Source organism: Echiichthys vipera (assembly GCF_963691815.1).
Source record: "Echiichthys vipera genome assembly, chromosome: 17".
Lineage (NCBI taxonomy): Eukaryota > Metazoa > Chordata > Actinopteri > Perciformes > Trachinidae > Echiichthys > Echiichthys vipera.
The window spans coordinates 24,386,822-24,401,213 of record NC_139842.1 but is presented as its reverse complement, the minus strand read 5'-3'; the positions used below and the strand labels follow the sequence as shown (position 1 = coordinate 24,401,213).

The 14,392-nt window shown below is 42.4% G+C and overlaps 1 protein-coding gene across 1 annotated transcript; it reads right to left on the bottom strand.

Annotated features, from left to right (window-relative positions):
• Positions 1-2,773: 2,773 nt before the first annotated feature.
• farsa (phenylalanyl-tRNA synthetase subunit alpha) lies at positions 2,774-13,964 on the bottom strand. Its single transcript, XM_083930732.1, has 13 exons — positions 13,802-13,964; positions 13,423-13,560; positions 11,346-11,444; positions 11,141-11,259; positions 8,674-8,766; positions 7,620-7,748; positions 6,453-6,568; positions 6,270-6,354; positions 6,094-6,193; positions 4,614-4,782; positions 4,331-4,408; positions 4,090-4,204; positions 2,774-3,227 (listed from the first exon to the last, which is right to left on the bottom strand). Exons 1-13 carry the CDS (start codon positions 13,946-13,948, stop codon positions 3,122-3,124), a joined length of 1,494 nt encoding a protein of 497 aa, XP_083786858.1. The 5' UTR covers positions 13,949-13,964; the 3' UTR covers positions 2,774-3,121.
• Positions 13,965-14,392: the final 428 nt, after the last annotated feature.

Genomic DNA, 14,392 nt, shown 5'->3' with positions numbered 1-14,392 from the left:
ATTTAAAACCCTTATTTTGCAGCTTTGCTCTGGCTGCTTTAATTAATTGAACTCAATTATAAATCCATTTTTAAAGCTCCTGATTGGCCTCAAACACATTTCTTAAATGCAGAACCACACGATCCATAACAGAGGGGGGTCTACTTGCATTACACAGTTGGAAAGATAAACCTGAGGTGAAGTTTTGATCCTTTGAAGGCAGGACTGAACTGTTTGACCCCACGACTCTTGGCTGACCAATGTCATGCGGTCACTTCTTGCAACAAGAGCTTAGTAAATTCATTTGAGCACTTAACGGTCTCTGCACTTGAATCTGGAGCATTGAGATGCAGAAAGTGCCACAGGGTGCTTTCATTGGATATGACATGAACTGTATTCAACGTGTGTTTTAAAACTGTGATTGTTAAGTCAAATAAAAGCATTTGAACATATTTCCATTCCAAGGTGTGTTCACACATTCTTAGAACTGTCCATAAAGCAGCTTCTGCACGTCCACACGGCAGCAGACAATGAGCTCAGGAGTTCCAACATTTAAGGGCATTAAGCTGCTAAAGACGATATAAAGGTCAACTGTAATCCCACATCCTTGGAATAACAAACGGCCACAGCTTTGTTTTCATCACAGACACAACAACGGAATAGAAACATGTCCAATAATCTGGATTTAGAAATGAGCACCATCAAAAGCATACATATCATGACCTTTGAATTATGTATTGGAGTGGTTTTGAGATATTTAGGTTTAGAGGTTTCACATACACTTTCCAAAGGCAAATTCAAGCACCTTGCAGCTGTGGTAAATTACTGTTTACTGAACTTCGCCATCACATTAAAATAGACGTTATTGTGCTATAAAGAACTAAATTATGTTTTGTGACGGGATTGTAAGTAGGTTCTGCATCTCATTTAACCTAAATATTAAGCAGTTTCAAGCACTTTATTCAAAATACTTTTCAAACCTTGAAAATACATTATAATTCAAGTGTTTTCAATTTCCATCACCCATACGAACCCTGCACAGTAAAAGTATATTTTACTATACACTTTTATTAGTCAAAATAAAAGATGCTCTAAATACAGTATATATCATAAATGGGGGTTTCAGGGGTAGACTCATTTGTGTGCAACATGTTATAATCTGCACCAAAAATCTGACTGAAAATACAAATAATGTTCTCACTTTTACTTAAAATATAATTTCAAAACAAAGAAAGAAGAAAGAAAAGTATCCCCATTTACTGATTATGCTTTTTCTCTTGTCCTTTCTCTGTGCGTCACTTTTCTGTTGACATTCTTTTTTGGTTTTGTATCCTGGACAAGCTCGCACTCACTCTTCATGGTGCGTCTGCTGCAGTAGTTATAAACTGACACGCAGCACATTGCTAAAATGTTCCTTAACTAGAAGCTAGAAAGCTGAATTTAAATCATCACTTTCACTTTAAATGGACCTTTTTCACAGCAGCAGGAGAAGCCTGGTTGGAATTAATAACATTACCGAGGACTGAGCTGCTTTAAGTGTCCCAGTCAGTTATTCCAGTGAGCCAGCATTAAATTACATATTTTGTGTACAGTACATACAGTATTCCAAGTATTGCACTTCATCACATTCAATTAGATCTTATTGAACAATAATAACCAAAATAATATGTGACAACATTCTACAGAAGGGTGACGTTTGTGTGTAGACTTGACCTCATATAACCGGAATTTTCAAGCAATCTCCTGTAAGAACACCTGTAAGAACCCTGAATACCAGCACCTGGAAATGGCATGCAGCTCACCCATGTTCCCTGCTTTGTATGCGACCGTGGAACAGAGAACCTTTTATGAAAAAGAGGGTCCAATGTTCCCCGCTGTTCACAGAAAGGGCCCTATGTTCCCCAGTCTGGTATTGCTTCTCACCGTAACAAAATGCTGAATTAAACCCACAAAGGCAGAGGATTAGGCGACCGGGAACATAGGACCTGGAGAACATGGGACCTGGAGAACATAGGACCTGGAGAACATGGGACCTGGAGAACATAGAACCCGGAGAACATAGGACCCGGAGAACATAGAACCCGGAGAACATAGGACCCGGAGAACATAGGACCTGGAGAACATGGGACCTGGAGAACATAGAACCCGGAGAACATAGGACCCGGAGAACATAGAACCCGGAGAACATAGGACCCGGAGAACATAGGACCTGGAGAACATAGGACCCGGAGAACATAGGACCCGGAGAACATAGGACCCGGAGAACATAGGACCCGGAGAACATAGGACCCAGAGAACATAGGACCCGGAGAACATAGGACCTGGAGAACATAGGACCCGGAGAACATAGGACCCAGAGAACATAGGACCTGGAGAACATAGGACCTGGAGAACATAGGGATGACTCCGAATTCACATTGGTAAGCTTGCATGGTAGCTAATGGTAGAAATAATCTTTTCACCAAGCTCAAACATTTAAATAATACTTTGAATCTGAATGTGTATGTGTCTGATAAAATCATCAAACCATCTGTGCACACACTGTTGTGTTCAGCCTGTTCAGAGCAGTGAGGGAAAAGGCAGAACTGTGCTGGTCAGGGCACTTTACAGATAGAACCTTACAGAACCCAGTTAGAGGACATATGAAACGATGGGGCCATTCAAGCATTAAAGTTAGGATAAACTTTAAATCATGGGTCCTGTAAATACATTTTGAAAAAGGCAGAAAGAACGTCATTATAAATAAGTCAACAACAAACACACACATCAAGTTGTATTATTTGGAAAAAGCTTTTTATTGAACCTTTGTCACTTTCCAAAAGTAGTCTTTCCCCTGTACAGGCAGGTCAGATGCAGGGGGATGTAAAGACAAACGTTTTTAGTATGTAACAAAGTCAAGACACGCACTGATGTTTTGCATGTCAGCAGAGTATAAAGTTTATACCAAGGCTGCTCCGATGTGTCAAAGCCGTTTGGAGAACTCTTTACTGGGATCTCTCTCAAGTGTCCTATGGAGAAAAAGAGACCTCGTGCTGCTGGCCCAGCTCAGACTAGCAAGATAATAGAGTAAGACGCAGACATGAGGTGTCCTGTGGTTAAGGTTAGGTGGGTCCATTCAACGATATCAAAGCTTGGGAAAACCTCAGGACTCCAGTCGACATATGGGGCTGTCGTAGACCATCTGTAGGTTCACCTTGTGTCCCACCAGCTCCCTGATGTTGTTGATGCCGTATTTAATCATGGTGGGCCTGCGGGTCGGAGGAGAAGGATGAGTGAGCAACAGAGGCCAAAGTGTTTGTGTTTGACAGAGGCTGGATTACTCAGTGGGGATTACGTATAGCTCACTTGCTCCAGAGTTATTAGCCATGACAGTTGTCCCCAGTTAAAACCCAAATAGAACCAGAATTAACTCAAAGTATTCTCCACTATAAGCAGCTGTGTGGCCACTACAGAGCCTGTAAGGCCACTACAGAGCCTGTAAGGCCACTACAGAGCCAGTATGGTGGGTTTACTTGAGCAAACTGAGAACAAAACTAATCAAAAAATGGCCTGGTGAATATGTATATGTCTTGTAGCATAACAGGATTTGGACTAGCTGTTGCCAACACCGTGTCTACATGACATATAGTTTAGAATGTAATATGGAATAATTACAATAGCTACTAATTCATAAAAAATACAGTAAATCTTATACATTCTAAACTGGAATAATCTTCTTCAGACAAAACATTTGTGACATGTAGGTCAGATGTTAGCTGTGGGGCTCCACAGGGAGAGGACTGAATGACGGAGGCACACTTCCCAGGCGCAGCCCGGTTGAGAGGGGTGGGCTTTAGTAAAGCACGAATGCACATGTACGAGAACAAGCATCGACAACGGTCCTGAGACTATTTATATCTGACTATACCCCGAGATGGACATTTAAAAAGATGCTGCCGGAAGGCACGCTGAAGCATGGCACTGATCAACTGAGGCTAAGTGTGAGTGCGCCCTCACAACAAGGTATAGTTTGCATAGACATACAAATGTGCGTTCTTTCAAACGGTGACGTGGCTTCTGAATAAAGAGCAGGTCAGTGTAACATGTTCATGTTCAGGTTTGTGTGTTCACCTTTCCAAAGACAGTCCCCAGGCAATTACAGACACATCCTCAGGGAGACCCATGGGCAGCAGCATCTCTGGTCTGAAGACCCCGGAGTTTCCCACTTCCACCCACTTCTGTAGTCCTGTATGTACAGAGAAAAAGTGATGGTGGATTTAGTTGTCATTCATTTCCCAGCTACCACAAACAAAAAAGAGGAAACTTTCTGTTGGTTGCAACGCTGCAGTGTACACAAACATTATTACTTTACCTTCATGGTAGCTGAACACTTCCATACTGGGCTCGGTGTACGGGTTGTAGGCAGGCTTGAAGCGTAGTTTGGTAATTCCTAGAAAATAAAGGAAATTGTGTGGTTTGAAATAAACATCTGAAGGCAGACAACTGCCTTTTTACAGCAAAACTGTGGCTGCCCATTTTAAATAAATACAATGTTTCACTGATGTGTATTTGCAAGTTTGACTCCTCAGAAACATTTTTTTTTCTGAGTTCCTAACAGTTATTTTCCATTCACAGTGTCATGGAGCTCTGCTGACCTAGTTTAGTGAAGAACTGATGCAGGATGCCCATGAGGTCTCCCAGTGTGAGTCCGTAGTCGGCCACCACACCCTCTATCTGGTGGAACTCTGCCAGATGGGTGGCATCCAAGGTCTCGTTCCTGAACACCCGGTCGATGGAGAAATACTTGACGGGGGTGAACTTCTCCTGGTGGGTGGGTGGATGGTTAGGGGGAGAGAGAAGAGCATAATGGTTGATAACACACATGTACAGCATAGGCTTGTGCTGTTGCACAGTGTTTGGGCATACATCAATTATATTTCTTGCCCATCGGCCCCACTGTGTTTTTGCTTTTTTAGAAATAAAACCCATTTGGTTGTTTTCAGCGTGTATCAGCATCGTGGTGAAAGCATCTGCTCCTCTCCCTAAAGCAACAGCAGAGCAGCATGAATCAGATTTCACTTTTCACAGGAGGAGACCAACAAGATGGTGGCGGAGGATTTGAAGTGGAAAGCAAACTTTGTAGAATCAGATCATTTATATTGTATAATATATCAATATAGTCTCTAATAGATTATCTGTGTGTTTTGTTTCCAGATTCACTCATGAAGAAAACAGTCTAAATAGCGAGCCAATTGTGGAGCTCCACGCTGTGCCGCTACAGTCTGAACATCATATTTAGTCTGTATTTGACATGGTTGCTGAAGTGCTGAAGAGCTTCAGAGTGCTAAATGGTGCTCCGCCTCCTCTCTCAAATAATGGGCTGCCAAATTGAGCTGTGCTGCAAAAGCTTGACCGGAGAGGCCACAAAGCTGTGGTGCCTTTACGATGTAATCGGACTATACACTATATGATCAAAAGAATGTACACGCCTTAAGATTACACTCGTATGATAGTTGAACATTCTGCTGCTGTAAACAGCCCAAAGACTTGGCACCTGGCTGGGGGGATTTACTCCCATTCAGCCACAACAACATTAGTGAAGTCTGGCATTTGACGTGGCACAGTTAGCTTTTCAATTCACCCTAAAGGTAAGTCCAAAATAACAGTGGTGTGCTTATAGGTTCAGTCTTAAGACGCATTGAAGAAACAGATGCTGCTGTTCTGGAGGAAAGAAAAGGATGAAACCTTCAAGCAGCTTCTGCATAAAGTAAACTTTGATTTCTGCTCCTGGACACTCCTGTCGGAAGTTGACATGTCTTTATTTATTGTAAGCAGTGTAGTGTTTGTATTTACATATTTTGGGAGCCATGTATGTGAGTGATAAAAAGTGGCCCGTAAACCAGCTCCCACACCACAAAGAGATTAAGGTATGTCTGTTTGCACAGTCAAATGTCTACTCGTAATTACACTGCCAGGTTTATGTCCAAATTGCATTAGCCCTCATTTAAGAGAGCACCGCGTGTGTGTGTGTGTGTGTGTGTGTGTGTGTGTGTGTGTGTGTGTGTGTGTGTGTGTGTGTGTGTGTGTGTGTGTGTGCGTGTGCGCGTGTGCACGTGTACGACATGTGCAACTCACCTGTTGTGCAAGTTTATACAGCATGCGTGCACTGACTGCTGTGGTGTGAGTGCGGAGGATGTTTTTCTGAGCCTCCTCTATCTTCCAGTCGTATTTGTACCTGAAAGACACACAGGATATTAGATCATATGGTCACAGGCTTTGTTGAAAGCTGATTACTAGTGAATTTGTCTCACCCTTGTGAGCCAAAACCTCCCTCTGAGTGCACCTTCTTCACTCTCTCCAGGTAGTCCTGTGGGAACTCATGGGCGAGTGCTGGGTCTGAAAAAAGATGTTCAGAGTAAATGATCATCCAAAGTGACTAAGATACAACAGGACGACGGGAGAGAAAGAGAAATGTTTGACACACGGGGCCTCACCCGACAGGAAGAAGGTGTCATGTGCGTCTCTGGCTGGGTGCTGCTGCGGCTGGAACAGGGAGTCGAAGTTCCAGAAGGAGCTCTCTATGAAGTTGTTGGTTGGCATCTCTGTGAAGCTGCAGGAAGCAGAGCTCATTACCAGCTGCAACGGCGACGCGAGTAATTCATTCACCTCGTGAGTCTGTGTGTGTCATCAGTGCAAATTGTGAACCTGGAGACACCTACAGTAACGTGAACTAAGGCCAAATCCACATTTCCTCAGGTTGCTTAGCAGTGGGAATGTCACTTAAATTACCTGGTTGGGTTCTTTAACCCCCTAACGTAGCACAAGCAGACTTTATATTTCACTTTTGTTGTTTTCCGTCTGATTGTTGTTATGATCCAGTCATTTCCGACCGCACTTGAAGGCAGCTTCATTTAAGCAGAAAGAGAGAAAGAAATAGACGGAGAGACAGAACGACTGTGTGTTCCATGGTCTTTTTCGGTACTTACATACATCAAAAAAGCCATTGTGACAGTTATTATTAACCCCAAAGCAATTTCAGTCAAGTCCCAGCCTGGTCAGATGCGTACATGAACTGATGAAGCCTCTTGGATGAGAGGTGAAACGTCTTCCTAGACAAATAACCAAGTCCAGTTGCTTTTGACTGAGATTGCTTATGGGGATATGACCTGGATAAATGAGAATATTCAAAGGCTTATGAACTATTAACAGTGAAATCTGGTAGAGACGCTAACAGCCTGAGGTGGCTAACACTGATTAGCTCAGTGCAGCACGAGGAAGGCATTCAAACATCTTTTTTAACCACTAATACTGCTGAAAATAACAGCAAACGTCTACAGCAGCATGAGAAGAGTCCCTACACAGAAAACGACCATGGGATGATTTTTGGCGGAATTACACTTTTCTTTTTGTGGCCGTGATGGAGGCAGGATGTTTACTGTTGACTGTAGGGGACTCTCACACTGCCTCAAAAAGGGACAAGTCGGAACGCTGGTTCCATGATGGGAACCGCAGCGTGACATGACCTGGCTGCGTCTCTCCAAAAGTTAAATGTGTCCCAGTCATGATTTGGCATTGCGCCTGTTGTGATCCCATTGCTTGATAGTCTCTAGTTTAGTGTGTTTTTTTTCCCCCGTTTGTGTGAGATATTTACAGCCACTCACCCCATCTCCAAGAAGATCTGCCTAAACTGCGTTCGCACCTTCAGCAGCGGGTGCAGGTGGCCGCAGTCAGGGGCCACGCCCATGGCCTCAAAGTTGTACGGCTTAAATTTCTTCTCTTTCCAGCTGCCACTGCAACACAACACAACACAACACAAGCGAGACTAACGAGTCAGGACTTTCAGTGTTTCAATAAACTACAGCATCCCTGCTTCTTTACAGTCAGTAGGTTTTCCCCAGTACCTACGATATCTCCCACTTTATTTCAGCGTTTTTAATCTGCAGCTGATGACCGAGAGCATCAGATCTACGGTGCACACAATCTGCAGAGAAGTCAAAGCAGCATCCATCTGAAATATTTGGGCAGGGAAGGAACATCTGGACGCTGCTTTTAGCTAAATCCTCTCTATGATATGATTTCATGCAAACCATTTCATTCTGGCATTTTAATACCTCCCGCTCAGCACGATAACAGTAAGCTGTATTATGAGCGAGGACATTTTTGATTTATTTATCCTCATTCTTTATTTCAGTGTGTCTGAAATAAACATTCATCATTGACATAGAGTAGATTGGGAGATTTTTGGATGTAAAAATAAGGACAGCTCTGTCGATGAAAGATATTAGAGCTCAAAAGCACTGTACGTTTGTATGGCTGGTTTAATTTCTCTTTATAAAGGCAGCAAAAAAGAGAAAAATAAGGTTTTTTTCAAAGAACCTTAAATTTAGATGTCTGAGATATTAAACAGTGCCCAGGACTTGCAAACGTTATGTGGCTGACATGTCAATTTAAATTAATTAATTTTCTTCAGCTACATTGCGTCCAAATAAACGACTTAAAGCAATCATTTTGTCCTGCCCTGCCTTTAGGACAAATCCACGTCTTTGGACTTGTCCCCTTTGATGGGCGGAGGTTTCTCTGTGTCCTCTGTCTGAGGTCCTGCACACCGTCACTGACAGACAGAGGAGGGCAGACGGGACACACTTTCTGGTTGTGTCAGGCAAACAACATTAAAAACATGTAGAATTAGACTAAAAAAGTAGCAACTGTACTCACTTGGCAATCATCTCAGGAGTGAGCTCCGTCTCCTGTTTGGTGATGGTGGTGCTGAAGGAGCTGCCCTTAGTGATCCAGTACGACTTCACCGTCCTGAACACAGAAATGCAATCACTCCAAACAACCATAAAGAGACTGTAGGTGGCCGAATATTAAAGTAGCTTTTGGAGTAACTTGTCATTTTTAATGCAGCATACTTATTGCCCTAACTTGAGTAGATTCTTAGAGAAAAATCATCACTTCTACATTAGATTTGGATGCATTCATCTCACTACTCTTATTCTGCGGCGGCTGTCAGAGACAAAGTCAAAAGTCAAAGTCGGCTTTACTGTCAATTTCTGCAATATGTGCCAGACATACAGCGGAATCGAAAATACGCTTCTCTCCGACCCACGGTATAGGGTGTTTCCAGACCCTTGTGCAGGGCCAATTCAAATCCCCGGACAAGGGGATTGGGATACCCAGTCTAGCAGCTTGGGCTACTGGGAACCTCTACTACTGGAAAATGTTTTGTCATTTATTTCTCACTATGGCACTGCCCTGGGCCCTAATATGGACAAATCCCTGGTTATAAAAGAGGGGGACAGGTGCATTAGGGATTGTTTCAAACCTGTTGTTGTAACTACTTAAGCAATATATTCATATCTAAGCAAACATTTCCCCCCTAAGATCTCCTCTGTACCTCACTGTACCGTACTGTCTGCATGTCCCAGATGATCTAAACCAAAAAACAGGACTTGCTCTACCGGAATAAAGAATGTATAAAAATGGAAGGATTCCATCAAAAGCCCGTTCACAAAGCGTCTGCGACCAGCTGATGAAATGATGTTCAGCCACAGCCAGAGAGACTAAACTCTCCAACAATAACCCCTGATCTGTAAAGTGTCCTGAGATAACTTTGGTTATGATTTGGCACTATAAATAAAATTGAATTGAATTGAATTGAAAATTTGATTGAACCTTACTTATTTATCTGTACTTGAATGGCTGCTATTAATCATACTGTGTCAATCCATCTTCTAACCTAACGTTTCTTATACTACTTTTATGTACATGCTATTTTATTTATTGATTTTTACTTCTATTTCTCTGCACTTGTTTCTGTCTTTGTGCTGCTGTAAGAGAATCCCCCCTCTTGTTACGAGGCCGGTCTCTTGAGGGAGCTCCGTCCAGCTGATAGCAGGGTCTGTGCCGCTCTTGTTCGTCGCACCAGTAAGCGTCATCAGCAAAGAGGCAGTCGCATATGTCTGGCAAACTCAGGTCTCATAAGGAGTTACATAATGAATGCTGGCAACAGGAGCAGTTTGGATTGATCAAAACAAATCACTTCTCTGTTCCCACCACCACGCTGTTGTTGCTGTTTTATATACTGCACAGTGTTTCCCATACATAGACCAATGTGTGGCGGAGCGCTACAGAATCAAAACAGAGCGCTACACATTGATTCCAGGTTTGTTTGTTTTGTCAATGCAATTTTGAAAAATATATATCATTCCGTTCATTTGTCTCCACATAGCACTCGTTCTCCCGTCATTCACGCGTGCATGCACACGCAAGCAGTAAGTAGTAAATATAGTAAAAGTGACACTGGTTTGTTTGTGTAAACAGCGCCTCTGCTAACAGAATGGTATTCTTCATGTGTACAGTGAATATGAATAACCTGAGTTCTCTGTGCTCATCTAATAACCATATCGTGAATATGATCATAAGCCTCATAAACTGGATATTCATGTCCATGTAAACGCACTCATTTGTGAATGTGCAGAGATCTCAGCTTCTGAAAACACAGCTATGCTGATATTCCTTAAAAACATGTCAATTCCAAACTACTGTAGGAACACAGGCCAAGCCTTAGTTTCTTTGTTTTTAAAACAATTATTGCTTTTGTTATTTAAAAATATACATGTTCAGTTTAACTTTCACAAAGAAAAGAAAATGTGCACTGTTTTGCAGTTCATACCTCAGAAATCATCATTAATTCATTTGAAAAAGAGAAGAGAAGAGAATAGCTTATGTATTTTGTAGATTCGATCCCATTTGGCTGAAAAAATCGTATTGTGAACTCAGTGTCGTGAATCAAATCCAATCGTGATCTCAGTCAGTGTATCCTTACATCCCTGCTGGTCAGCCTTGTGAAATTGTGTTAAGTAATAGCGTTTCTGGTCCAGCTGCAGTATCGTTTTTCCTATTTTTATAAGGCTCCTGACCTGGTTAAAGGTTCTCCAAACAAATATTACAATAAAGCAAAAGAAAGGGCAACAGTCTGTCTGAGCCCCCCAAATCCAGACCAGGTGTCTGGCAAAAAGGTGTCTGCACAGCCCTGCACCACACATTGCTACCTGGTCTGTGGGAAACACTGCTGTATGATCCCAACCTTGCGCTGACTTGTAGAAGGCAACCTACATTCTGCTGCCACCTACTGGCACACACAGATACACAATCATCCCTTGTGTATGACAGGACTTACACTTCAGAGAGCAGCTTTCTCTTCTTCAGCTCATTCCTCTCTTTCTCTTCCAGCTGAGAGGTGTTGCCTTTCTGGACCAGGAGCAGCTTCTCTCTGACCTGGTCCTGTATGCTCTCCACCTGGGGGCCGACACACACATACACACTTTATTTATAATGGGTACTACCAATCACAGAAAACAGGTTGATACAAACTGAACACGTACAGTCCTGAATATCCTCGGGCCGCCCTCGTGTGCTTTGTCCACTCTGATCCACTTGTTGGACATGGCCTTGCTGAAGCCGATCTTCCCAAAGGACAGTTTCTGCCCAGAGACAAACACAGAGGTGCAAACATGTCAAAAAAACATCACGCTTAGAATCACAACAGCATGTGCAGTCTGTGTATCTTAATGTTAAATGGCATATCCATGAACGATCCACATTTTTTCAAAGATTTGGCATTGTGCCTTGATAATGGGCGTACATTTTTCCATACCCTTTAACCGCTAACTAAGCTCACTCACCCATTATTGACACACAGTCTGACATATACAAAGATAACTTGGGGACACAGAGAAAGATCATAGTCGACAACACAGGAAACACAATGCCATTTCTTACACACAAGTCCCCATTTATATTACTGGCCTGTAATACACTGGTCTGGGATGTCTGCATGTAACATGTAAGGGGATTCTAATTAACCACACATATTGTAAAAATATAATAAATCTGGTATCAATAGTTAAAAATGTGTGACAGTAAACAAATATTGCCTTTATTTTCTCTACTCCAGTAACAGAACTCTCTGCTAGTCTTGTACTTTCTAATGATTCTGGGAATGATTCTAATGATTCTTATTATAGTTACTCTTTTTTTCTGTGCTTTCATGTCTGTCTGTCTGTCTTTGTCTCTCTCTGTCCATCTGTGTGTCTTTTCTCTCTTTCTCTCTCTTTTTCTCCCTCCCCAACCGGTGCAGACAGATGTCCGTCCTCCACAGAGCTGGGTCTGTCCCACATTGCTGTCTGTTATAGGGAAGGTTTTCAACGCCACCGTTCTCTACAGAGGAATTGTTGGGTCTATGTTTATCATAAATAAGTCATAGAGTGTGGTCTTTACCTACTCTGTAAAGTGTCCTGAGATCACTTTTGTTATGTTTTGACACTATAAATAAAATTGAATTGAATTGATTCATGGGAGGGAGAAAGTGGCAATAGAGAGGATATTAGGCGATTACCATAAAAATGTATTTTCATTGATTTTCCAAAAGGGAGAAAGAGGGTTTATCTAAGACTTAGTTTAGATATACCACAGCAAAACTGTGGTATATCTAAACTAAATCATTGTTTGTAGACATTTTTAAAAATCTTGTTTTGAGAATTTTAAACTTAGTTTGATCTGTGTAATTCCCCTTTCAGACATTAGATAAATCCAGGATCAGAAGTAGCCCATCATGATTTCCCCCAGACCAAGGTGAAATATGTCCAGTGTTTTGTCTGACCAACAGTCCAAAATGTCCAAGATGTTCAGTTTTCTATGACTTATGACTTAAAAACACACAAAAACAATTATCAAAATACTTTCTGCAGCAGTGCATCGTTAAATATGCCCTTTTGGGATTCAAGTTTAGGAAAGTGCAGAACTTATAAAGTATAAACATATTATACATCTAGACTATTTTCAATCAGCAGATCTTCATGCTTTATGCTGCCATTCTTTATCAGGCTTAGGGTTAGCTGTTATAAGAGCAGCTATCCTCCCCCTTTCAATTCAATTCAGTTCATTTCAATTATGTTTACAGTGTCATACCATAACAAAAGTTATCTCAGGACACTTTACAGAGAAGGTAAAGACCACACTCTATGACTTATTTATGATTTACATGGACCCAACAATTCCTCCGTAGAGCACACAGTGTCGTTGAAAACCTTTGTTTAAGGTTAATCTGTTTCCACCTTCCTACATGAGTGTAAGCATACTAATATACAGATGGAGAAACTCGTGGGACAGACCCAGCTCTGTGGAGGACGGACATCTGTCTGCACTGGTTAGGGAGGAAGAAAAGGAGAGAGAAAGAGAGAAAAGATGGACAGAGAGACAAAGACAGACAGTCACAGAGATGCAAGCAAGCACAAAAGTAACAGCAACTACAATAATATCTATAGTAATGGGAATATGACTCAGTGACTTAGTTGTGTTTACACCTGGACCAAACCAGGCTGACCGTTCCCACCGGTTTCAGCCCTGCAGGTGCTGTCTCCCTCCCACCGTGGTCGACCTGACCCGAGCTGTAGCACTCACCATGAGCTCACTCTGTGCCAGACCCTCCTGCGGGATGGAGCCGAAGACCCGGGCTTCCTGGCTTCCCTGCTCGGCTATCTCCGCTCCCTCATCCGACAGCTCCCAGTGCTTGGAGGCGCGCAGCTCGGCTGAGATTAACTGGACACCGGGGAACAGACATGACGGTGAGACAGTGGGACTCGAACATGGACTGTGTTGTACCTAACTCTACTGTTCTGTCACACAATGCTGAGCGTACTGAGTTAAACCAGTCAGTCCCAGCAGCTCTGACTGACTGTCCTCGTCTCTTTAACTTTGACAGTATTGCATCAGTCACATTAAATGAACAATGTTGACGGTGACAGCCGGACTTCCGCTGCCACTCTGACGGAAAACTCACGTCTCCGAGAGCCTGCAGACTCTTGACGGCCCCGACGATGACCTGGTGGTCCACCCCGAGGCTGTTCGCCACTTCAACGCTGTCCACACCATCGTCCGCCTTCTCAATCCGCTGTAAGAGCGTCTCCACTACACCGGTGTCCGCCATGCTGGAGCCCTGCTAAACCCGAAAGAGGCCGGATGTGACGTAACGTTCCAAAAGGCCGAATGTGTTGGAGTAGCGAGACGTCAAAAAGGTGAAAATGGAGTACCGTAAATACTGTAGTCAAACAGTTTTCTAGGGTTTTTTAGTGATCAAGTTTAAAAAGAAAACAATGATGAGAAGGATTCACAAAATTACAACTATAGAGGTTAGAGACACCTAAACACAGCACATAAGAGACATGAAAGAAAGCAATATGGGACAAAAAAGATGGATAAATAAGAAATAATAAAAAATATATATGCATAATACCTACACATACACATCTATACACACATTTACATATGCATATAAAAGTAATACTGTTTATTATATTGGAATTCCACTCTTGGAATTCATTTAGGCCAATTTGGTTCATTTTCTATTTATTATTACTATTATTATTATTAT